Source organism: Heterocephalus glaber, unplaced genomic scaffold (genome assembly GCF_053883595.1).
Source record: "Heterocephalus glaber isolate CG9 unplaced genomic scaffold, H.glaber_assembly_v1.0 deba00000071, whole genome shotgun sequence".
NCBI classification, from domain to species: Eukaryota; Metazoa; Chordata; class Mammalia; order Rodentia; family Bathyergidae; genus Heterocephalus; species Heterocephalus glaber.
In genome coordinates, this window is record NW_028258137.1 from 6,499,564 (window position 1) to 6,523,549 (window position 23,986).

Here is a 23,986-nt window from a genome sequence, read left to right on the forward strand (position 1 = left end):
CTATAGAGTAGTGGAAATCCAAAAAGATAATTGCAAATGGCTGCCCATCAACAGGGACTGATGAATGAAGACAGTATAGCTTCGGCGTGGAGTATAACGCTGCTACGGTATCAGAAGGAATAGTAATTCTAAAGAATGCTAAGGAATCACCTCTATGACAAAATGTTTAAGGAGAAAAGCAAGGTAAACTGCAGCACATACCAATATTTATCTAAGAAAGAGGGAATGTAAGTGTCTGTGCATAGTTGTTGAATTACAAAGTAAGCCATAAATCATGAAATGAAATAGTTACTAAAAGGGGAGAGAAGAAACAGGTTGGAAAGAAAATGGTAGAAGCTGGTCTTCTCTAAATATACCTTGTTTGTCGAATTAACTTTGGAACCATGTAAATGTTTTTTACAATTAAAAATTAAAAAAATTAAAATGTAGTTCTTAAAATCAAAATCAAAATGAGAACAAATGAATGCAAATGTATGAGTTGTTGACTCAACCAGGCACGAAGTTATTTTAAGTGACTTTAAACAAAGTACACCTTTTGTGGTTTACAACTCGTTTTAAAAGAACTGAAAAAAATTTCTAGCTTTGTTCACTGAAAGGGCCTAGAAACAATGATCAATCCATAGTCACAACCTGATGCTCATTTAGGGTACATTAACACCATTTTCCAGTTAAAGGCAGAAGAAATCAATTGTAAAATGGCAGCTCCCACGTGTGGGTGGTGCAGGAAATGGCCACAGTGAGATTGAATATCTTATAACAGCAAGCAAAGATGCTATCAAGGAGGGACTCAGGGGCCAACTGGAAGAGGCACCTGCTATCCAAAGCAGGAGCAATTTGAGCAATGAGAAAAGGCAGGATGGCAATGGGTGAAACATATTAAATATGCTAAAATTCATGAGTCTGCAATCACACTTCAATACCTTGTGATCCTTTGGAGGATATTAGAGAACCAATTCATTATTTGGAAAACTCGTAAATAAAGGGAAAGAACAAAGCATTTTGCCAGCCTTTCCTGTATACATGTACCCCACGGAAACCAAAGAGTTGGTCAGGGATGATCTCATTGACATAAATAGCTGATAAATAAGGAAAGAAAACAGACGGTTACCATTTTGAAACCCCAAGTAACATAGTAGGATCGTCAATGGCTGCTGAAACTACAAAAGGAAAGACAAGGAAATATGATGTGCCTTCTGACAAAAGTGCACAACACCAGCTGTGATGTACTATTGTTCCCAAACAAACCCAAATCTGAGCAAGCCTTTAAATCTGGCCATCAGTACATAGGACATACTGGGTAGAGAAGAACATGCTAAGTGACACTGCTGACAATTTCTCTAACAGAGAAATTGCAAAGAAAATAAAAAGAAGAAGGAGGAAGGTATTTAAAGGTTACAAGGATTTAAGAGCCATAGAAATGTAATATATGAATGTTTGGGTCCTGATTTATACAAACTAACAGAAAGCATTTTTGAGACAACTGGACACTAATTGAATGCTTGATGATATTAAAAATTAATGTTAATTTAGTTGTGATGGTGAGGTCGATCTTTAAGAGAGTAGTTCTCGTCATGTATGGATAGATGTTGACGTATTTCCAGATGAGGTCAAGTCACATCTGAGAATTGCTCCAAAATAGTCTAGTGGGTGGTCATGGCATGGAGCAATGACATAAAAATGGTGTCAAATTGGGGATTCTCATAGTGGGGTAGTGGGAACAGGCAGGATCATTGACCTATTCGACTTTTGAATAAGTTTCCAATTCTTGTTTTAAAAAGTTGAAAAAGAAGAATAAGCAGAGAAAGAAAAGGAAGAGGAGGAGAAAGAGAAGGAGGAGGAGGAGGAAGAGGAGGAGGAGGAGGAGGAGGAGGAGGAGAAGTCCCCCTGTAGGCTTCACCAAGACCTTTAGGGTGGTCTCTTAGATTTTTCCAGAAGCTGATGGTGAAGGGCGATGCTTTAGTTCCTGAGGATTCCTGGGTTCCTTGAGCTGTGGAAACTTCCTGGACCAGAACATGCACACTCATCCCCCAGGTATAGGGGCGATGTTTAAAAAAGAAACATTTTTATCTAATCTGCTAAGATGCAACTTCACCCACAACAAGGATAGCCTTTTACATGGTTCTGTAGGACTATGTTCTTCAGAGTGTGCTCCAGGTAACTTTGGGGCCCTGAAGCTCTTTCAGGGATCCATATGGGTAAAACTATTTTCTTACCAGCACTCAAGTATTTCTGCTTTTTGCATTCTCATTCTCTCCACCAGTGAACAGAGGATTTTCCTAGAAGCTCCAAGACACTACATGGCTTTATCACTCTGACAGCTGAAGGAGTGTGTGCTTGTGTGTATCTGTATTCCTATTTATTTTTTTTCAGTTTGGTTCCTAATATATTAAATATCAATGGACACAGCCCACATGAACAAAAGCTTCTTGGAGTTCACAATCATGTTTAAGCATGTTGAGAGATGTTGAGACCAAAAAGTTGAGAACCTCTGATACAGAATGCAGCTTAGGCACTTAATGGGCTCATCTTAATTTCACAATAACATCACTGATTTGCTCTGAACAAACTAAAATTACATTTTGGTCTTTCCAGATAAAGGGACATTGGGTTCACAAACAAATCTAGATTCCTCTTCTTATGGCATGCGCGTGCGCGCGCACACACACACACACACACACTTACTTAAAATTTTGCTATTATTTGCTCCTAGCATCCACCCTCCCCACAAATCTTCAAAGCCTTAGGACCAGTCCTTACTCAAGGCTTGAGACCCCAACCTTAGGTTTTCTATCTCCCCAATGGCTTCTGCCAGAGTTAACTCTTCCCCAGGTACAGGAAGTCTGAGCCTACACAGGGCACCAGATGCCCCACCTACCTCTCCCAGAGCATGTCTTAAGGATCATGAGCTTTTCTTCTTACAACTATAAAATGAGGCCAATGTTTCTTGCCTTGCTGAGGTGATAAAATGATACAGCATGGATAAAAGCATTGAATTCCACCTAACATGCTTAGGAGGAATGGCAAGTTTACTTTATTACCAGATCACCAGAGTCCACAGAGAACCCAATGCATTTCTTTACTTTTCCCTGTAATGAAGCTCAAAGGCTATATGCGTTGGGTTTCAGAGAAGTCCTTCCTTTGTGCTCCTCCATCCTACCAGCCCCAGTACAGGTGTAATTTGTATCCAGGTCCTCAAGGTTCTGAACATTCATCTCATGTCCTTCTGGTGGGACAGCAGCAGATCCTTACACTGTGAGTGGGGGAAGCAAGAAAGGAAACAAAGATGGTCACACATGGAAGGCGTGTACCTAAAATGGTTGCTCATGAGTGATAGCTCTACACTACCTAGAGGACCATTTCAAGTGTCCTTCATGCTGTGGTCCCTAACAATCTTCATTCCAGTCCACGGACTGACAGTGCTGTTTGTACCGCCTCCGCCCCATCCCCGTGTTATCATGTCTCTCTGTATCTAGCTTAGGTTCTATAACCATCCTTCCATCCTGTATAATCACTTCCTTATGCCTACTCCACAATCTCTTTCCTTCTAGTAAACCCACGTGGCAGATCCCGAGTTTGGTGAAACCTGTGCCCCACCTACTCCAGCCTGCTCCTGAACAACTGAAGGTGACTGGAGACATCACAACCATGATTACCGGTCTACTGCTCTGACTCTTCACTTCTGACCACAGCACCTGCCAGCAACACCATTCTGTTTTCCTAGTCAGTCCACTCTTCTCTGAGTTGACTCTTCATGGTCCTTTAATCTGTCATCAGATCCTCGACACTAGAAAAACCATTCCTATATTGTCTAAATCTAGATACCTTTGGGCGGGAAAGGAGGCACTATTGATAATTTCGGGGAGAGACAACACACAAGACTAAAATTGCTCCAGATCACATTCCCCTATTTCTTTTTCTTCACTTCCATCTGACAGTTTCATGGCTTATTTCAGGGAGAAGCTACAAATCATAGAAGAGAGCTCCAAACTACTAATCTAAGTTTGCAACCACACACCAGGCTCTCCTGGTTCTTCCAATGGGTGATATATGAGTTTCCCGTGGCTGCCATAAGAAATTACCACACACTTGATGACTTAAACCAATAAAAATTTATTCCCTCAGAGTTCTGGAGACTAGAAGTCTGAAATGAAGGTGTTGGCAGAGCCATGCTCCTCCCAAAGGCTCCAGGGCAGGGCACTTCCTGATCTCTACGCTTCTGGTGGCTGCTGCCAGCCAGGTATTCCTTGGATCTCTTCAACCTCTCTCTCCATCTTCACATGTTCTTCTCCCCATATACCTCTGTCTCTGTTTTCTCTTCTTATAGGGACTAGTTACTGGATTAGGGCCCATCAGAATCCTGTATGACCTCATCTTAACTAATTATACCTGCAAATGAGGTTATGTTCTGAGGTTCTGGGTGAACATGAATTTATAGAGGACACAATTAAACTCAGTCTACATGGACTCTATGTGCCTAAGTCTAGTCCTCCATTGTAGCTTTTTGCATCTCCTCTTGATTGGATTTTTTTTTTTTGGTACCAAGGATCGAACTCAGGACCTTGTGCTTGCGAGGCAGGCTGCAGTACCACTGAGCTAATCCCTGGCCCTCCTCTTTACTGGAATCTTATTGCAATTCTCCCCTTTCCCTATTGCATGACTATTTCCCTACATTCATTACATTATTCCTGCTATTGTACAAACTGCTGAAATTGCTTCTATATTAAAAGCCTTTCTTGCATTAACACCCCCTCCACCTACCGACCCACTTCCCTGCTCTGTATAGCGAAAGGCCTCAAATGAATCACCTGTGTCCACCATCTGTACCTCTTGTCTGCCAAGGCTTGCGAACTTATTTCAGCCTAGCTTTCGGACTTTCCTGCACCTCCTAAGCCAGTCTCCATCCTGTCAGGCTCTGTCATCATTTTACCCAACCTCCCCCAACATTTAATGATCAGTCCTGCTGTGTTTCCCTTGGATCTGAGACAGCACACTTGGGTGCTTCCCTTCTCTGTCCTCCAGCCCTTCTTGGGCTCCTTCACTGCTTCCTTTCCCTCTTCCCAAATGCAAGCAAGATGGAGGGCTTCCTCACTGGCCATCTCCTCTTCCAGGCCGGTGCTCACTACCCAGTGACCACAGTGTCCCCTTTCCTTACCACCCCCTCTGCTGACCGCTTCTACCCAAGGGTCCAGGCTGAGTTCCTGACTCTTATCAAATACCTCCTCATCTCCATTGAATGTCTTGAGTCTCTACTCATCTTAAAATTAACACATCCAAGACTGAACTACTGATTTCTCCTCACCCAGCCTAATGCTGCCTACCAAATTATATCCCCAATTTTCCTTATCTCAGTTAATAGCTATTCCATTGACCCAAATACTCAGACCAAAAATTTAGGATTCTTCTTCCTTATTCTTACTCTATGTACAACCCAAACAGAGCTCTTCACCTTGACGCTTCCTCCTCACACATGGACTCTGTCCAGCTCATTCCAATCTCTGCCCAAGAGCCAGCGACCAGACTGTGCCGTGCCGTTGTTCGTTCCCTTGCTCACTGCTCCCTCCCCTCTAGACCCTGCAAACGACCTCTCACATTACTTAGAAGAATCCAGATTCTTGTTTTGGATTTTTGAGACAGAGTCTCTCCATGTAGCCCAGGCTGGCCTTGAACTCGCAGCAATCCTCCTGCCTCAGCCTGGTGGGATTACACACGTGTGCCACCATGCCCAGCATAGCCAAATTCTTGACATTGACCTACAAGGCACTTGGTTAGCTGCTGACTTCTCTCTTTTCAGGCTCTCTCTTGCTCAGTGGCTTCAGCCACACTGGCTTAATTGTGTGACCTTGAACACATCAAGATTCTTTGGATCTGGTGCTTTGCCTTTTCTATGTTCTCTTTCTGACATTCTCTGCCCTTGGGTGTGATTTTCATTTTTAACGTCTGCTCACACTGTTTGGGTTTCTGCTCAGGTGTTTCCATGTTGGTGAGATCTTGCCTTCTCTAAAGCCATATCCCCTAGCCCAGCACACCCACCTCAATTCCTCTCTCTCTCTTTACTGAGCTTCACGCCCTCCCCAGTTCCTCCCCAGTTCCACTAGTTGAAAGAATAGTTTATTATGCACACATTCTGTTTTCTTGACTTACGTATTCTCTCTCTCTCCTCCATCGCACTATAAGCTCCAGGAGGGCAGGGTATTATTTGTTGTTTAGCCAGAACAACACCTGGCATATTGCAGAGATAGAATAAATACGACTTTACTTCAATTGTTATTATATTGTGGAAGTAAAATATTTTCAAAGTAATGCTGAAAATAAAGTTTAATAACAAGAGTTTCTTCACAGCTTGAAAGCAATATTCATTTGGAAGGTTTTATTGGATTTACTGCCTTTCTATAGAAATCTTGAACATTCAAAGGATATTAATGAGAGACATCTCAAGTTTGAAATGAGTAACGGTAGTTGTTATAATAATTATAACAGGTACCACTATCCAGCCCTTATTTGTGGCAGGCACTTTGTGAGGATTGTCTCATTTAATTCTCAAGACATCCCTATGGGGGATTAATCACCTCAATTTATAGGTAGGGTGTGGTAGTTTAAAAATCTGTCTGTAAATTCTTTGATAGTTTTCCCTTTAAAAAGTGGAGCCTAGGGCTGGGGATTTAGCTCAGTGGTGGCCTCGAAAACGCAAAGTCCTGAGTTTGATCCCCGGTACCAAAACAAAACAAAACAAAAAACCCAAAAAGTGGAGTCTGATTTGCCTCCTGTTGAGGGTGGGCTTAGCTTAGTGGTTCAGTTAAGGATACAATATGGTGGAAGTGACAAAGTTTGGCACACACAGTGAGATCTTCAAAGGCATTATGGCTTCCCCCGCTCTCTTCTGGATCACCCATCACCTCCGCATCAAGTAGCCTTAGCGCAGGTGATGACATTAGATCAGCTGCCGAGTGCCGAGCAAGCTGCTGCTTTGGCAACGCGCGAAGTGTTGCGCGGGGGGAGATGGGAATGGTACGAGGGTGCTCACAGCCCAAGGAAGAGACCTGTGTGGCTAACGGCTGAGGCCTCCTACCTTGAGAGGCATCTTGGAGGCGGATCCCCAGTCAGTCCAGCCAGGCTTTCTGCTGACTGAGTCCCAGTGGACCCTTTCACTGCACTCTCACAAGAGACCCTGAGCCAGAACTACGCACGTCTGCTACTCCCAAATCCATGTGCCACGAAGTCAGTGAGATTAGACAGGCCCCTTGCTTTAAACCACTATGTTCTGGGGATAATGTATTGTCATAGTAAGTAACACGCATCTGGAAATGGAAGGACAGAGGGAGTAAGGGCCTTAGGTCATACAGTTAGTAGTGACGATGCAAAAATTAGCATCCAGTCAGTGTGGATGTTCAACCACGGCCCACCACAAGAGGTCAAGATTAAGCCTCGGTGACTTGCTTTAGTGTCTCTGTTAGGGCTGTGAGTACCACCTTCCCCTGGATAGTAAACTGTCTGGTCTTGCTTTAGAGTAAGGCCATCCCAGGCAGCTACTTCCTTTGCTTCTGAGTCCCGTTCTGTCCCAGGTTTGTTTTAGCCTACAGTGGACAACTATCTTTGCCATAATCCTTCTGGTATTCCTGTGAACTTCTGCTCAATCCCACTTCCGGTTCTGTAATTTGGCAGAACTGCCAATCTTCATATTCTCTATCCCCATAGGTGGGTTTATGGCTCAAGCCTGGCCAATCGTTGTGTATTATCAGTGATTGAATACGGTGATTGGGTCAAAATGGAAGCACATGAGCCAAAAGGAGCCCTTCCCTGGGAGGTATAAGTCCTGCCATGTTTTCAGCCACATGGAAGAAGCCTATCTTCAACAGGTCCAATGTCAGCATACATAAGGAAGCAGAATGAGAGAGATCATCTTTATATTCTATGAGATCTTGAAGCAAGCTAATCATAAGGGCAATTCCATTTTTCCCCAATCTACATGACTGAATACATTTTAAGATAAAAAGAATGAAGTTTCGTATCACTTGCCCTTAAGCTATGATTATTATGAAGAGTCTTCTTCCAGCATGTGGAAGATGGCTGTTATCTTCCACGCTCCAAGGGCAGCCAGGGTTCTCCATCACTGAGAACCTGGAGCCCTGGTTCTTATGGGTGGCAAAGACCCTTCCCCTCTTCAACCTTCTCAGGAAGCACATGTCTTTCCTGGAAGCCAGTGGTGGTCTGGGGTAAACTCAAAATAAAATAGTGTGATGACAGGTGGGTGGCTCAGTTGCTCAGTTTCAGGCCTTAGTCATCTGTGTATCCTTTTTTTCCTTAGTTGCCCACCCCTCCCCCAGTCCTCTACAAACAGACATCCTGTTAGTCATCAAGTCCTGTTGATCTGGATCAAATGGTTCATGGAAGTAGGTGGGGTAGCCTAATGAAAGTGAGCTTGATTCCTTCCTCTGAACATCTCACAAATCCAGTTTTACTTCTTCATTTTCCTGCTGCTACCAGGGACCTCTGAAATGGGTTTCCCTGCCTCTAACCTCAACCCTTGTTGTGGATTTCTCACATTTCTTCTAGATTTTGCTTTCTTCTAAAGTATACTTTTCATTGCCACTTGCTTTTGATTGATCCAGTTTTCCATTGCTGATCTGCTAGTCAGACTTCTTAGCTTAGTGTTCAAGACACTACATGTGTTGACCTGCATTTGCCATGCGAGGGCCTATGACCTTCATAGAACCATTTTCTAGTCTTCTTAGAGTCATCTTGTTGTAGAATCGCATGCCATCTTCCCCTGTTCTTTCTCCAAACTGTCCCACTGTCCCTCCTTCCCTGAGTCTATCAGATCCCCTTCAGTCTTACCTCCTCTGTAAAATATTCCCTGAGCATTCCAGTCCACACTGAACAGCCAACCCTTTAGGGAACTCCGCAAACAACTGTTGTCTGGACTGGTTTTTCAAATTTCACTCACATTCCTAGTGAGTCTTTGGCCAGCACAAGTCAAGTTTTTGGTGTTTTCTTTAAACTACTGATTATATATTCAAATTTGGCTGAGCATATTATTTCCAAAGAAACCCAGTTTCTTTCTTGTCTTCTAATTCCAAATTACTTCCTCATGCTATGATAGTGCATTTATTTCTGAGAACAAATTAAAGATCATTAAAATTTGTTTGGCTACCTACAGATAGAGAAGTGCTTATTATTGTCATTATTTAAAACCATGACCATTAGGAAAATGCCAACATGAAAAGGAAAGGGAATTGCTGCAACAATTTCCAGTTTCTAAACCAATTTGGTGACTTTTAAAAGTTTGACAGTCTCTCCATTAAACCATTCCTCCGGGCCTGTCACCGTTCCAGTCTCCAGGAGGGGAGTTAGGAGTCCTGATTCGGACAGAAACTGAGTCCCGCTGGGGTGGCCAGGCCACATTACATAGACAGAGCTCCTCCACTTCTCAGATCATCGAAGTAGGGAGGACAGCAAGTGACCAGCCATGGTTTCCCCATTGAGAAACGACTCAGGGATATGAGTCACGCGCATATAACATCTGAAGAGAGTCAGGAGTGGTGCGAGGAAGACCTGGCCTCCAGTTTCAGAAAAGCCTAGCCACTCAGATCCAGTGATGATTCTGTATCTCTAAATTTATGTTTATATTTATAAAAGGAGATGCCTTTTTGCTCAAGGGTGACCTTTTATCTGTGAAAGATGACTTAAAGGAGGGTTCGGGTTTAGAAAGCCTTTCCAGTCCCTGCAGCTCTGGAGCCTGGCACACAGTAGGACTCCCTCCTCGTCGCGGATGGCTGAACGCACCCTTGCACTCCTTGCAGGCGCATGGCTCATGGACCCTCCGGGATCCAAAGTCCACTGTGGGCAGGGTCCCCGCACGCTCGTACAGGGCCCTTGAGCAGTTGGGTGGACTTTGGGAAATGTTTGTTGACTAACGGATAAGTGTACGGATAGTGGAGCCGAAGGCTTGCGCAGGGAAGGCCGCACCTGGCCCTAAACACTTCGCAGGCTTCATGAGGGTGGCCGGGCTGTCCTGGCTGGCTCTTGAGAGCACCTCTGGACGGGTCATCTCGGCCCTCCTCCCAGTGCCTCTTTTTGCACACCAGCCTGGAGCGGCGGGGGCCGCGCAGCCCCGAGGGGCCAGGTCTTCCCAGGCGAGGGTGGGGGCCGGGCCAGCTGAGCGGGACCGGGGGACCTGCTCCTGCCCCCCTCTACCTGCCACCCCGGCCGCCCCTTCGCGGTCCCGGGCCGGCCCGCCCGCGGGCACCTGGCCCTCCACCCCCGGCGGCCCCCGCCGGCCACCCCAGCAGAGGGCCGAGGCGGCGGGGCGGGCGCGGTGTGACTCGGCTGGGACCGGTCCCCCAGGGCGCGGCCGGGCAGCCGCCCCCGTCCCCCCTCCCGCCCGGGGGCCGGGCCGGGCTCCCGGGGGGCGGGGACTAGCCAGTGGCAGCGGCGTCCGGGCCGGCGGCGGGCGCGGGGCGGCTTCCTGCAGGCGGCGCCGGGGCGAGCCGTGGCCGGCCGCAGCCACCGCCGCTGGGTCGCCGGGTCGCGGGGCCCGCGGCGCTCGGGCCGCGTCCGTGCTCTCGGGCGCGCTGCGCGGCCGTCGCTGCTGCCCGCGCTCGTGCCGCCTTCGCCGCCGCCGTCACGCCAGCCCCGCCGCCGCCGCCCGCTCTGATTCTGCGCATAGGCAGCCCCCAAGCCTGTCATTCTGCAAAAACACAGTTTACTCAACACACCGCACACACGCGCGCACACACGCGCACCCCGGGCCCGCGCGCACACGCACGAAGGGCGCGAGCGAGCAGACGCGCACACCCGGCGAGCCAAGTTCCGCAGCCTGGCATGGCTTCTGGGGACCTTTACGAGGTACGGGGACGCGGGGCGCGGGCCGGCCCCAGCCCGCTGGCGGCGGCGGCGGCGGGAACCGGGCCGGGCCGGGCCGGGCGCGCGCGGAGTTCCGAGCCCGCGGCGGCGGCGGCGGCGGGGACCGAGGGTGGCGGGGGCCGGGCGCGCCTCCTCCTCCCGCGGCGCCCGCGCCCGCTCCCTCTTTCTCTTTCTCTCGCACACACACTCTCTCACTCCATCTACTTTGCGGCCTTGGAGGGGAAGGAGGAAGCCGGGCGGAGCCGGGCGGGGGAGGTAGCGGTCCCGGGGAGGTGGCTCTCGCCCGACGAGCCGCCCCGAGTGCAGAAAGTACAGGTAAAAGTCGGCGCCGGACGTGCCGGGAATGCGGGGGGCCGCGGCGCGGCGGGGGGGTGCGGGCCGTGGGTGCGCGGCCCGGGCTGGGCTGGGGGCGCGGGAGCCCGAGGGGCGCCCAGGGGCAGCGGAGCCCGGCAGGGGCACGGCGAGGTCCTGGGGGTGGTCCGCGAAGGGGGCGCTGGGTGGGGGGTCGGGAGGTACCCACCGAGCCGCTCCCGGGGGGGCCCGGGCCCCTCCCCCTCCCCCCCACCTGCTGACCAGGTCGTGGGCTCTCGAGCCCTCCGGGCTGGGGCGTGGGGGCGGTCCTGCGGGTGTCACTCTCGCTAGGGGCGAAAGGGGGCGCTGCGGAGGGCCCCGGGTGGAAGGACGGAGAACATGGAAGTCGGAGGTGGGTGGTAGCACGTTGCCAGAGGACGTGGATGTGAGTGAGCCGGGCTGCCAGCCCTCTCCGCCACCCTCAGCGCATACCTGTTTCCCGGTCCACGCAGGTAGTGGCCAGCACTGGTTATTTTGAAAGGGTTTCCAAAGTGGTGAAGGAAGACATTAGTCTGGCATTTTTCAAACAATGGAGAAATACCCACGATCTCTGGGGAAGTAGGGCTCAGATAGCCCGGACCACAGCCGTTCCTGCTTTGGATCTGCACATAGTGGGCATAACAAGAACCACCACCATGCCCTGGGTGGATGTGCTCAAAGAGGTGTTGGAGCCAAAGAGAAAGATAAAGAAGCTAAGCCAGGGGCCATCCTCACTCAGAAGGCCTGCTGAGTCTCCAGAAACCAGCATCAGAGTTCAGCCTGCACCCGGACTCCGCTAAATACAAATCGTTAGCGCTAGCCCTGATGCACAAGGTCGGGGTAGAGTTAGCTTTTGGGGTGAGAGGCTGCGGGGATGACCCACAGTGAACTGTTCCTCCGGACCCTCATGGGCAGCCAGACTGAGAGGGGAGTGGAAAATAGGCAAGATAGCGTCTGGCCTCCTGTGTGGCCAGGTCTTTTGGGTGATTCTGGGCTCAGTGAGGCTCCGTCATGAATCACTCTCCAGCAGGCGGGCTCAGGTGGCCATCTTTGCACACCTTTAAAGAACAACACAAATTGCCGTCTCCTCCATTCTATGGCCTTCTTCACCCCTGTGCTGACAGAGAGGATGAAGTTGGTGAGAGACTTGGGCTTTGGCAGAGGCCCAGGCATGCGGACCACTCAAGTGTCTTGGTCTCCTTCAAGGTGGCAGAGCAGTTTCTGAAATCAGAAGTCACAACACAGTGAAATGGAAAGTTTGTGTTTCTTGAAGTATAACCAACATTACCGAGACAATGGCCCAAAGTATATGTGGTTCAAGGGTGAAACCCATCTTGTTTGGATCATGGAATTTTCCACCCTTTGAAACTGAGTCATCTTAGACCTCCTGACTTGCCCAAGTGACAAGTGGTATCACGGAGACATTAAGAGAACATCTTAGGAGCCATCAGTACTTCCTCATCTCAAGTTTGGAACTTACGAACCTTCTGGGGATAATTTCTTGTTTAATGTTCATGTGAAACTGCCCTACTTAACATTGGTAATTATGGTTGCCAGACGAGTCGGAAGATGGGAGTTTTTACAGCGGCCTTGAACTATCTTAGCACTTCAAGAGTTCTTAGTGAAGTTCAGTAAGCAGGACAATAATAATAATTACTTCTGTAATAGTAGGTAATTGTACTCGAAGTAAAATGGCTTTCCTTTGGCTCTTTGCATAATCATTACTAAAAGGGCTAAATTGCATTATGAGAACATAACCAATGTCAACATTTTTATAGCCTGGATCTAGATTATGTAACATACACTGAGAAATTTTATTTGTTGTTCAAATTTAACTTTCAAAAACAACTCAGAAGTGTTAAGTGTACATTAGCACATAGATTTCTAACTGTAAAATTGTTGTATGAATAAAAAATAGGATGGTGATTCAAGAAAAATTCTTGGAATATTCAGTACAATGATTGATCTTGAAAGAAAAAAGAAGGAAAGAGATCTTGTTCTAAATTCTTGTATTACCTTAATTAAATATACTTGTGTACATAAAATGGCTTCTCATAACTTTTAACCAATATTAACCAATATTTTGAGTGGGCTAAGAATGATTATGTTTGTAATTGATATATTTCACCTGTCTGTCTGCTGACATTATCTTTGACCCTTTATGGTGAAGATGTGATTTTGATTGTAGAGATTCTTCATCTTCTCTTTGGTGTTTCAGACAATTCAATTGTAAAGAATAAACCTTCTCCAGATAGCATTTAAAAAAGAAATAGTTGCTGATTTTAAAGACATCACAAAAATGAGAATTTTGTGGCTGTGCTGGTGCTCTTTAATCATAGTGAAGAAATACAGAATCAAGTTCGGGTTCCACAGTTTTGCATCTTAGATTGTCCTGCTTTGTTTCTCTGCTAGCAGAGCTCTCATCCTCTTCTGATGTGTGATAGCCATCGCCTGTATGAAGGTGATTTGAAATATTGATTGATGTCTTACAGTCACATATCTGCCTGGATATAAAATGAAATTCCTTTCCAGGTGCTCTAGTCTACTTCTGCTGAACGTGGGGGTCCTAAGTGACAGCCCATGAGCCAAGTGTAGGCCATGCATACACACTCGTGTGCATGCGTGTGTGTGTGTGTGTGTGCGTGCATGCCTTGCCTAAATGGTAGATAAGAAAAAAGGATTTGCTGGATCTCTAGTTTGTCGCTGTCCTCAGTGTTCCGTGCCACCACACACTCATTCTCCTTCAGTCCTACACGACTGATCTGGCTCTAGTAGGCACTACAGTTGCGATCTGGGGATTCTAGTCAATCATTTCTGAGGAGTTTGGGTGTCAGGAAGACATCATCAGGGGAATAAGGAACCCAGTTGTGTTGGCTTCTCTCTCTCTCTGGGTCCCTACTTCCTTGCACATTCAACTACTCATTGACTGCATCATTGAACAAAAACTGATTTAAGTGTATATAAAACACCCTGGGTGACCTTTGTTATTTTTATGTGGAGTGCTACCCTCTCTTTTCTTTTTCCTCCAGCTCCAAGTCAACCTGGTGGTGGTAAAACCATGTGTAGAGCAGCTCAGTTCTGTGTCTCTGGGAGTAAATGTATCTAGTCATTACCAGAAAGGCAGCCTGCTCTCCACTGGAAGGATTGAAAGGATTTGAGCCCCAACCATTTGACTTCCTTGATGTTACATTTGACGCCCCCTCCTCGTGGTTAGCTGAAATCTCCAAGAAGGGTCTCCACCTTGTTGGCAGAAATGTTCAGAGAGAATGCTGTGTGTCTGCAGAGGAGATCTGTAGTGGCCAAGGTCACACTTCCTGAGGTGGACCTGGCATTTCCTTGAGGGTCCACATTCAGTATATTTATACTTTTCAGAATTCTCTCTTAAAAGGATGAAATGTTTTCCAGGTGTGTGGTAGGTCTTTCTGGAGGTTGATATGCATCCTGCCCTCTCTATCCATAGAACTATAGATACATGTGTGATTATCTGTATGTTTGTATAATATGTAATAAAGTGCTTTCATCTCATTCCAAATAAAATAAAATAATAAAAGAATTGTAGTTGTGTTGAAAACAACTTAGTGTCCAGTGGACTGTGTTCTGTGAGCACCCCAGGCACCTCCACTCTGGCACTGTACTGTATATATATGTCCTCCAGAATCGGGGACTAAAAGTAACGGAGCTTGTGGAGAAAACAGTGTTGAAGCAGACTACTGAAAACCTGTAGAACTTGTAATTAGAATGCTAACAAAACCAAAAACAAACCTCATAAAAGGATAGATTGGTTCAGTTCCACTGGCTGGTAGTTTGCTTTTAGGAAGCCGATCCATTTTTTTTACAGGGTTTAGATTAAGTTTTCACTGCTTTCTCTCTGTAGATCATAAAAGCCATTTTCGTAAAAGTTAAATCTGGTCCAGGGCATAGCTTCTTCATGCATCAGTGTAGGAAGAACTATTTTCATAGCTTCTTCACCTGTTCTTACACTCTTACCGAGTAGGTTAACGCAGTGGAGGCCCAGAGGTTATTTGGCATCACTAACATGGCCTCTGCTCCCATGGAAGGAGGTCACTTGAACATCTTTCTAGCGCAGTCTTGGGTCTTCATGTGCTGCGAAGTCTTCTCATTCCTTGTGAGAGTGCTTGCCAATGATTGCTTCAGAATATTACCAAGTTAGGAAAAGTTGAATCTGAACCAGCACAACTTTCTTGTCCACCTGGTATCATCTCTATTGACCAACCGAGGCTCAGGGAATTCCTGTCAGAGAAATGTGTGCTAGTGGGACAGACAGTCTGTAATACAGTGTGAGCTGGAATCTCAGAGACACATCGCTTCAGATATCAGGTGAGCTGGATTGCTTCTTTGGCACATACTAAGTAGCTGATAAATACAGGGTGGGTATATGATACTCCCACCGTTTGGAAGTTATTTCAAGTTATCCCCAGCAGGAACACATCAGCTTATTTTCAAGTAGACTTTTGTGTCAGGTCACTCCTTACTGCGGAAGATCATTTCCTCAGGAACTTTAACTGTCCTTGAAAGGAGTTGATCCTTGCAGCCTGATCCATTGCTAAGGAGCAGTCCTGGTAATTATAGGGTTTTGAGGTCATGAGTTTTGAGGCATGCATTTAGATGTCAGAGATCTTGAGTAGTGGATATGTGCACTTAGATTTCAAAAATACTGGTTCTTTTACCTCTGTTGGGTGGTAAAAAGAAGTCTGGGTTGGCTGAATTCATAGAACCATCATTCATTTGTTCCTTTCCTATTTATGAAATACCATATTGATAGAATACTGTATGTGCTTGGGACCAGGGAAATGATGATTGTACTTAATGAGTCCGTGATCTAGTGGCAGAAACAGTTAAGAAAACAGGCGGTTTGTAGTACGGCGGGGAAAGTGTTGCCACAGGGAAAAACGGAGCTCTCCAGACCTTGCTGAAGGGGATATGTTCTCCAGGCTCTGGTGGACAAGAGAACACTTCCCAGAGATGGTGAAGGCGAATGAAGACTTTAAACTAGGAAGTGAGCAAGATTAGATTTTGGGGGAGTTACTGAGACTACTGTGGTCTTTCCAGTGTTGGAAAGCAATTTATATTTATTGTTGTATCTTTAAAAAATATAAGCAAAAAGGAAAAATTATAATATTTGAGGTAACTGTTGTTAGGCATTTAGTATATGATAATGTTCAATAATATGAACATGATACCTGAATGGAAACGTTAGCTCTTTGGTGTAGATACAAAGTTAAGATTGCAATTTTTAAAAATTGGGAAATAAGGTAATACTATCTATAACCTATTTTTTTTGCTTACATATACTCTGTGAGAGGAGAGCATTTCCTCAATCCAAAAATATTACTCTACATAATGATTTTTTTAAATGGCAGGTCAATTTTCCCTTGAATGTACCATTTTTTTCTATAACTAATCCCCTGTTGTTGGACATATAGATTGTTTCCATCTGTAAACCAGTATAAATACTGCTGTAAGGAACATCCATAGACACCATTATCTGTATGCATATCTTACTATTTTCACAGAATAAATTATGAGAAATTAATAGTTTGAAGAATGTGAACATTTTTAATGCAATTGATATATAATCCCAGATTGACCTTCAGAGATGGGCAGTGAGATTGGAGGAAGACTAGAAGCAGGGTGACCAGATAGTACTGTATGCCTTTTCAGAGGTTGGAACAAGAGATGATGGTGGCTTAAATTAAGAGTGGCGATGGAGAGAAATGAATGGAATTGCAAGATTTAAAATGAATCAGCCTAGTTTGATATATCAGTCAGGATTATGTTTGGCAACAAGTAATAGAAAATGTAGAACAGTGACTCAAACAATATTTGTTCCCTAGGACTAGAAGTCCCATTTGACCCAGCTATTCCCCTGCTGGGTATCTTCCCCAAAGAATTAAAAGAATCATACCTCAGCGATATATGTGCACCCATGTTTATAGCAGCACAGTTTGTAATAGCTAAAGCTTGGAAACAGCCCAAATGCCCATCAACTGAAGACTGAATAAAGAAGATGTGGTTTTTAAAAAATAAAATAGAGCATTACTCAGCCATAAAGAACGAGAAACTTGAGACATTTAGAGCTAAATGGATGCACATTGAGGCCATACTCTTAAGCAAAATAAATAGGGCGCACATGTGTAAATACCGAATAGTTTCTCTGGTGTGAGAAACTGAAAGTGTAAATAAGAATCAAAATGTATAATAGATAATGTGAAACAGGAAGAAAAGGTCTAAAGGGGAAGAGGAAGTGGGAGGAGTAGGGGAAAGGGAAAACTATGAGAAAATGAAAAAATGGAAACAAAGTCTTTGTAAATAGGGAGGGATGGAGGGGTTGAAGGGAGGGCAGGGGAAGGGGAAAAAATAAGAACCAAGAGAGATTATGTAAAGGTGCACATTTCCCATGATGAATGTTTTTATATTGTATACCTAAAATGTACCAATAAAATTAATTTTTATAAAAACAAAACAAAACAAAACAGTATTTGTTCACTTAACACAAGATAGTTTTGAGTTGGGCAGTTAGGGTTGGCATCAAGCTTTGTGGAGCTCTCAAGGTGCCAAGCCCCTTTTTCTTTGTTATGACCTCTTCTACTGTGACTTCCATCCTCACATCATTACATGGTCTGAGGTGGCCTTGGAGCTCTAGTCATGTTTTCATAGGAGGATGGAAAAGGAAGGAAGGAGGGGGGAAAATAGAGTCATATCTTCATAAACATACAATCTGCAAGTTCCATACAATCCTGCTTTCATCTCGTTGGCCTGAACATAGTGATGTTATCAGACCTAGCTGCAAAGGAGGCTGGATAGAAAATAATTTTCAGCCGTTGTCTCCCCTGTCCTCGAATACAGCTTGATTGAAAATATGTAGGGATGAGGGAAGGCAGGAGTTGGGGGATAATCTCTAGGTTTCTAGACCCATTTAGTGAATAGGGGAACCCTGGAGGAAACATTATTTGAAGGAAGGAGCACAGAGGAAAGGGTACTAATTCTGGAGTGTTCGTGGAACCTCATTTATAGATACTCGTAGCGGCAAGTCACATGAGCTTGAGGCCCAGGGTCAGTGTCTAGCATGGAGATAGAGATGGGAACCATTAGCACATCAGTCCCAGTTAAAGCCAAAGAATGGTGTGTAAACATGAGGAGGGGCCAATGATGGGGAAAATGGAAATTTTTAGAGATGGGAAGAAAGAAAGAAGTTCAGATTTACCAGGAGTGGCAAAAGAGGTAGAAAAGAAGGGTTTTGCTATTATGGAAGGCAGTGGAAGCTTGTAGTTTTAAAAAGAGGGGATGGCCAGCAGTTTGATAATCAGTAAGTCATCGGTGACCTCTGTACGCAGCTGTTCCATTGAATATGCTAGTGGGTTGCAAGGGCAGGACAGTTGTGATGATGTAGATGTAGAGGCGTCTTGTGTGGGCAGCTCTTGTAGGAGTCTTGGGTGTGATGGTGAGGAGAGAGTGAATGTGATACCCAGGATGAAGTGAGAAGATGCATCAACCATCTCCATTCTTCCCGTTCTACACATGCTTTATCACTTTGGATTGTCGTGTAAACTTTGGGTTATTGGATATAAATTCAAAGATGTGATTTTCCATAAACCTTACAAACCCTTCTCCCACAGACCTCTGATGTTGTGTCTGATGTCTTCAATAATTTTAACTGGAGAAAAAAATGGGACATACAATGTAATATGACTATTATATAATGACTGTTAATAGACACATAATGTATATGACTATATAGAAATTTTCCAAGTAAAATTTGTTCAGGGAAAAGATCTCTTAAGTTGAGGACAAGGAGATCAAATTCTTCATGAAGGGTTTGTTACAGCAGCACTCACCTCAGAATACAAGTAGGGTGGGCAGAACACACACAGATATTGGTAAATCAATGTGATGGTCAGGTTAGGTATCAGCTTGGCTGGGTTCAGTCCTCAATTTCTCCCTCAAACAGTGATCTAGGTGTTGCTGTACAGGTCTTTTGTAGACTTGGTTGAAGTCCATAATCAGTTGACTTTAAGTAAGGGATGTTATCATAGATGATCTTGGTGGGCCTGAATTAATCAGCTAAATGGCTTTCTGGAAGAACTGGAAATTCCACTTGTGGACTGCAGCTGAGCCTATGCCAGGGAGTTCCAGCTGCCCTTCCTGATGACCTCTTGTCTCATGGACTTTGTTCTTGCCCGGCTAGCCCCACACTGTATACAGCAGCTCCTTGCAACATCCCAATGGCTCTGCCTTTGCATTCATACACCACCACTTGGTAATGGTGTGGAGGTAGACAAGCCTTTTAATCTTTTGAACTTTGGTGGCCTGTACTTTAAAAGGAGATTTCATATCTTTGAAAACTCTCCTCATAAATCCATGATTTATTCAAATGAATGCCTTGCTCATTAGTAGCTGTATCACTTTGTGTGTGTGTGAAGAGGGGCAAGCTTGGAGCTCTGGCCTGTAGACCAGAGCCAGTTAACTCCAAGAACCCATAGGTCTGGTGTTCTCTCACACTGTAGCTGTCTACAGAGCCCTGTTCTGGAAGGCACATGTGGGTGTGCTTGGGCCCAAGGGCAAGGCTTTCTTGGGTCCCAAATTCACCCTACCTGAGTCAAGGTGTGGCTCTGGGAAGTGAGTGAATGGTGGGGATTGTGGAGCAACTCTTTCTTTCTTGTCCTTCCTTCAGTGCATTGTTGTGCTCCTACGTTGCTCTGTTAGCCTTAGCCAGTGGGTAGACAGCACCACCTCTAAAGGTCCCCCTGAAGGCCCACCCATGGACCAGGTCTCCAAATAGTAACAGTTCCCTGAGAAGACTTGGAGGCCATTGATTTGTCATTTTATGTTCAATTTCTCTTCAGAGAGTGCACTCTCAAATTATTCCCTTTTGACTTTGGTCACTCTGTCTTTCCCAGAATCTCCCAGTGCTGACCTGTCACCATGTTGCTTTATAAATGACTTAGGGAAGTATTGGCCTAGGCACTTTGGGGATGCATCTGTGGAGCTGGGGCTCTGAGCGACACACTGTCGTGCTAGGAAGTCTCCTACCAAGGAGCCACCGTTCCGTTCTCAGATTCTCTATCAGGGAATTTTCCTCCGGGATTCCATTTACTTGTCTTCCAGTCCTGTGTTTTAAAGTTTATGTGTCAAGGATCTTATTAATAAACTGGAGCTTATGCAAATGTTGGATTTGGATTTTATTTAAAAATAGTCATTTGTTCAAAAAATCTATCAATCAAATATTTATTGTATGTTAATGATGTACCCAGTACTATGCTGAATTCTGGGCCTATAGCCATGAATGTCTTTAAAAGTATCATTCAGGGCTGGGGATTTAGCTCAGTGGTTCCAGTGCCTGGAACACAAGCACAAGGTCCCGAGTTCGATCCCCGGTACCAAAAAAAAAAAAAAGTATCATTCAGCATGTAATAATTAAAAACCGAATACTCACATATGGCTCTGTACTGTATTTATTTTTTTTAACACATTGTAGTTTTCTCTATGTTAAAAACATGCGGCCAAGGTCAACTCTTTTTGAGCAGGCCTCAAAATACAGCTTTTCCTGCCATCTCTGGATATCTATATATTAGAATTTCTAATAAATGCACTATTTTAGCACCACTGTAGGTTCAAGCCTATCTCTGTCTCCTCACTGAAAATTATATAAGCAAATATGCTTTTATTGCACTGTCTCCCCCCCCCAGTGCCCCTCAAGGTTCAGGTGGTAGTGATTGTGGAATGTCCTAGACATGGCTTAATAGTCAGTGTGTGATAATAATGCATGTCTAACACGTGTCCTTACATCTTTGGAGTTCATTGAGAATTCCAGGTCCTTCTACCCTGACTTTTAAATTTGAGAGAAGGAATAGAAACTGCTGTTGTGTTAGAGATTCAACCATGAAACAAACATTTTCTTCTTCCCTTCAGACTGCAGGATCAGTTAGAGTAAACGACATCCTGAGATTATGAGATGAGAGGATGCAAAGAAACCAAACCAAACCAAACCCAATCTGATACCACTTATAATTCCTTTTCATAGAAAATCCAAGATCTTCTTGCATTTCTCTGTGGATCCCCACAATATACATCTTTCACCTTGGTTCTTCTCTTGAAGACATCATTTGTCATTTGCCAGTGTCTTGGGGCATGGGATGGGGGTTCTGAGTGCTGACAGGCAGCCTTGTGATAGGATCACGCTTGTGAGTTCCTCGACTGCTCCTGCAACACATAGCAGGGATCACGTGCAGGGAAACATGTCAGAGGCTGCCACTTCTGGTAAGTCTCTACTGCTTGATCTTGAACATTTTTGTTGAGTTGGCTTCCACTCCTCAGTTGCCTTTGCATCCTCCTCTTCTGCTTATTCCTTAAACTTGGCAGCTTACGAAATGAGAGTTGGTTTTGTTGTAGGGTTTGTCCATTCTCTGATGGTGCCACAGAGACTGTATGGGAGATTTCCAAGGCTCTCACATCTGAGTCTTTCTCTAAGCTCCAGAACTATCCATCTAATTCCACATGGGCCTTTAAATCCAAAATACTCAAACTTGAGTTTAGAATTTTCCTCCTAGGTTCCTAACTTCTATTCACTTGTTCCCTCCCAGACCAGAAAGATGACCTCCTTTGTTTTGCCTGGACACTGGGCCTGTTCTGTTGAATCAGCAGCCTACATATTTCTGGACTCTATCCTTTTCTCTTCCTCTTCACACTCACCACTTTAATTCGTAGGATTCCTCCCATTGCTTGTGTTATCCTGACACCTCTCAGCTGGGTATCTTGGGAGTTAGTCCTGCTGTTCCAGTTTTTCTCCATACCTTATTTATGAGCATCTTTCTAAAATCCCCATTTTATCCTGTCTCTCTCCTGGTGAAATACCTTCAAGTGATGCATAAGCTTTTTGTGATTTGACCCTTCTGGCAGTTTCCTTTTTCTCTGTGCATAATGTCTATTCTATCTAGAGAACTGCTTTCAATCCCATGAATGCTTCACGTTCTCCCCTTTAACCATACTCCTCCAAAAGAGGGAGACTTGTTACTGACCAGTGTCCCGTCTCAACTTGTTTGATTCCTGCTCACCTTTCAGGTCTCAGCTTAGATGTTGCCTTTAGCGAAGTGTCCTTGACTCATCCAGCTTTCTTGCCCCCTTTTAGGCTCCTACAGAGCCCTGCTCATCTAGCATTATAGCACTCACTTGAATATGTTGTAATGCATTATCTTATTTTCCAATTCTCCCATTAGATTGTGTGCTTTGCAAGGGCAGTGAATCTGTCTGACTTGTTCCATCTTTAGTGCTGAGCACAGTGCAAGAGTCAAAAAAAATCTGTAAAATGAAAGAATTAATATGTTCAGATCTGTCATTTACATGAGAGTTGAAATTGTCTCGGGTACCTCTGCAGCCTGTTTGATATAATGCTTACAGGCATTTTTGTTCTTTCAATTTTCCCTAACTCTTGAGTGTGTTTTCTGTGTCTTCATCGATCAAATAATCAGTGAACATTGTTTTTCTATAAGCCAAGTTCACCGAAAGTATTGAGCTTTGTATTTTCAATAAAGATAACGTAGTCTTGTATTCAAAAGATTGCTGAATCCTGGAGTGGGAGGGGGCTTTGAAGTCATTTGTTTAGGGTTTCACTAATGTCTCCAGCAGGTGATAAAAATGGGTGCCTCTTTTATTCTGCTGAAAGAGACAAATGCTTGAGATACAAAACGGGCCATTTGCCTTCATTGTTATCAGTGTGTCATGCATGAGACAGAGGTGATATCTTCCCGGACTATTGTGGAGAATCGCCTTGAAAATCTTGCTTTCTTGTGCAAGGTTTAGCAGAGGAGGCCAGTGAAGCTCAGCATGGCCTTGAGTCTTGCTTAGTTTTCTTGGTGATGAAGAAGGAGGCGCCAGGGTCTGGCCTCCCACCCACTGATATCACAGGCCTTGACATTATGGGGAGCACCTCATATCTAAACTTTTCCTGGAAATCCAGACTCCTGTGTGAACTGTTGGAAGTTAGACCAAGCAATGGAATCCAGAGGACGTTGTTGGTCAGTGTTGAGCTTTGCAGAAACCCAGGGGTAGTCAGTGAGCATTGTGCTAAGAACAGGAAGAGAAGACAGTCATCCCGCCTCTCCATGTGGGTGTACCACTCAAGGATTCTCATGGTGGAAGCTGTTTTCCTTGTTCTCAGTGTCAGTCTGCCTTTCCTCAGGCTTGGAGAAGACTGAGGTAGAGGACACTTGGTCACATGACCTGGCTAGTCTCATCTTGCCCATTCAGTGTATTTATGGACCTCAGTGCGTTTTTCCATATGCACTTTTTGTTTTCTTTTGGGTTGCTGTGGTATTTGTGTCCCTTCAACAGCATTGTGTTTTTGAAAAATTTTCTTTGCGCCTGTGGATCGATGGACAGCTAGGATTCCCATGGGTGTAAACAGTCCCAGATTCTAGCAAATGGGTCCACACCCTTGATATTTAAAAACATTAGCAGAGAATACATTTCACTACTCCTTACTCAAATTAAAATAGTATGTTCAAATAAGTAGAACCACTGATAAAGATACTTAAGGAAATAGAGAACTTGAAAGAGATAGGTAATTCTATTTTTTCACCACCTGAGTGTCGACCTGTAAAGTCCCAACAGTAATTTACCACTGAACTTTTCTGTAAGGAACACAACCTAAAGAGAAAAACCCAGCTATGAGATAATAGGAATGTATGTGCAAAAATGCAGTTTCTTTCTTTCTTAGATGGGGGCTTGACATTTGTACTGATTCAAGCTAGGAGTCTTAGAAGTCAGAGTGTTTTGGATG

At 44.9% G+C, this 23,986-nt stretch overlaps 1 protein-coding gene and 1 long non-coding RNA gene across 2 annotated transcripts in view; both read left to right on the forward strand.

Moving 5' to 3' along the window:
• The window catches only part of LOC110348756 (uncharacterized), a 201,044-nt gene extending 194,773 nt beyond the window's left edge, over nt 1-6,271 (forward strand). The window contains exon 10 of the long non-coding RNA XR_015450849.1: nt 3,549-6,271. This is a non-coding gene — a long non-coding RNA (uncharacterized LOC110348756). The remainder of the gene's footprint in view (nt 1-3,548) is intronic.
• A 4,409-nt stretch (nt 6,272-10,680) lies between these two features.
• Nucleotides 10,681-23,986, forward strand: part of Cdyl2 (chromodomain Y like 2) — a 170,450-nt gene continuing 157,144 nt past the window's right edge. The window contains exon 1 of the mRNA XM_087204016.1: nt 10,681-10,842. Coding sequence (XP_087060142.1) covers nt 10,819-10,842 — 24 coding nt within the window. The 5' untranslated portion in view covers nt 10,681-10,818. The remainder of the gene's footprint in view (nt 10,843-23,986) is intronic.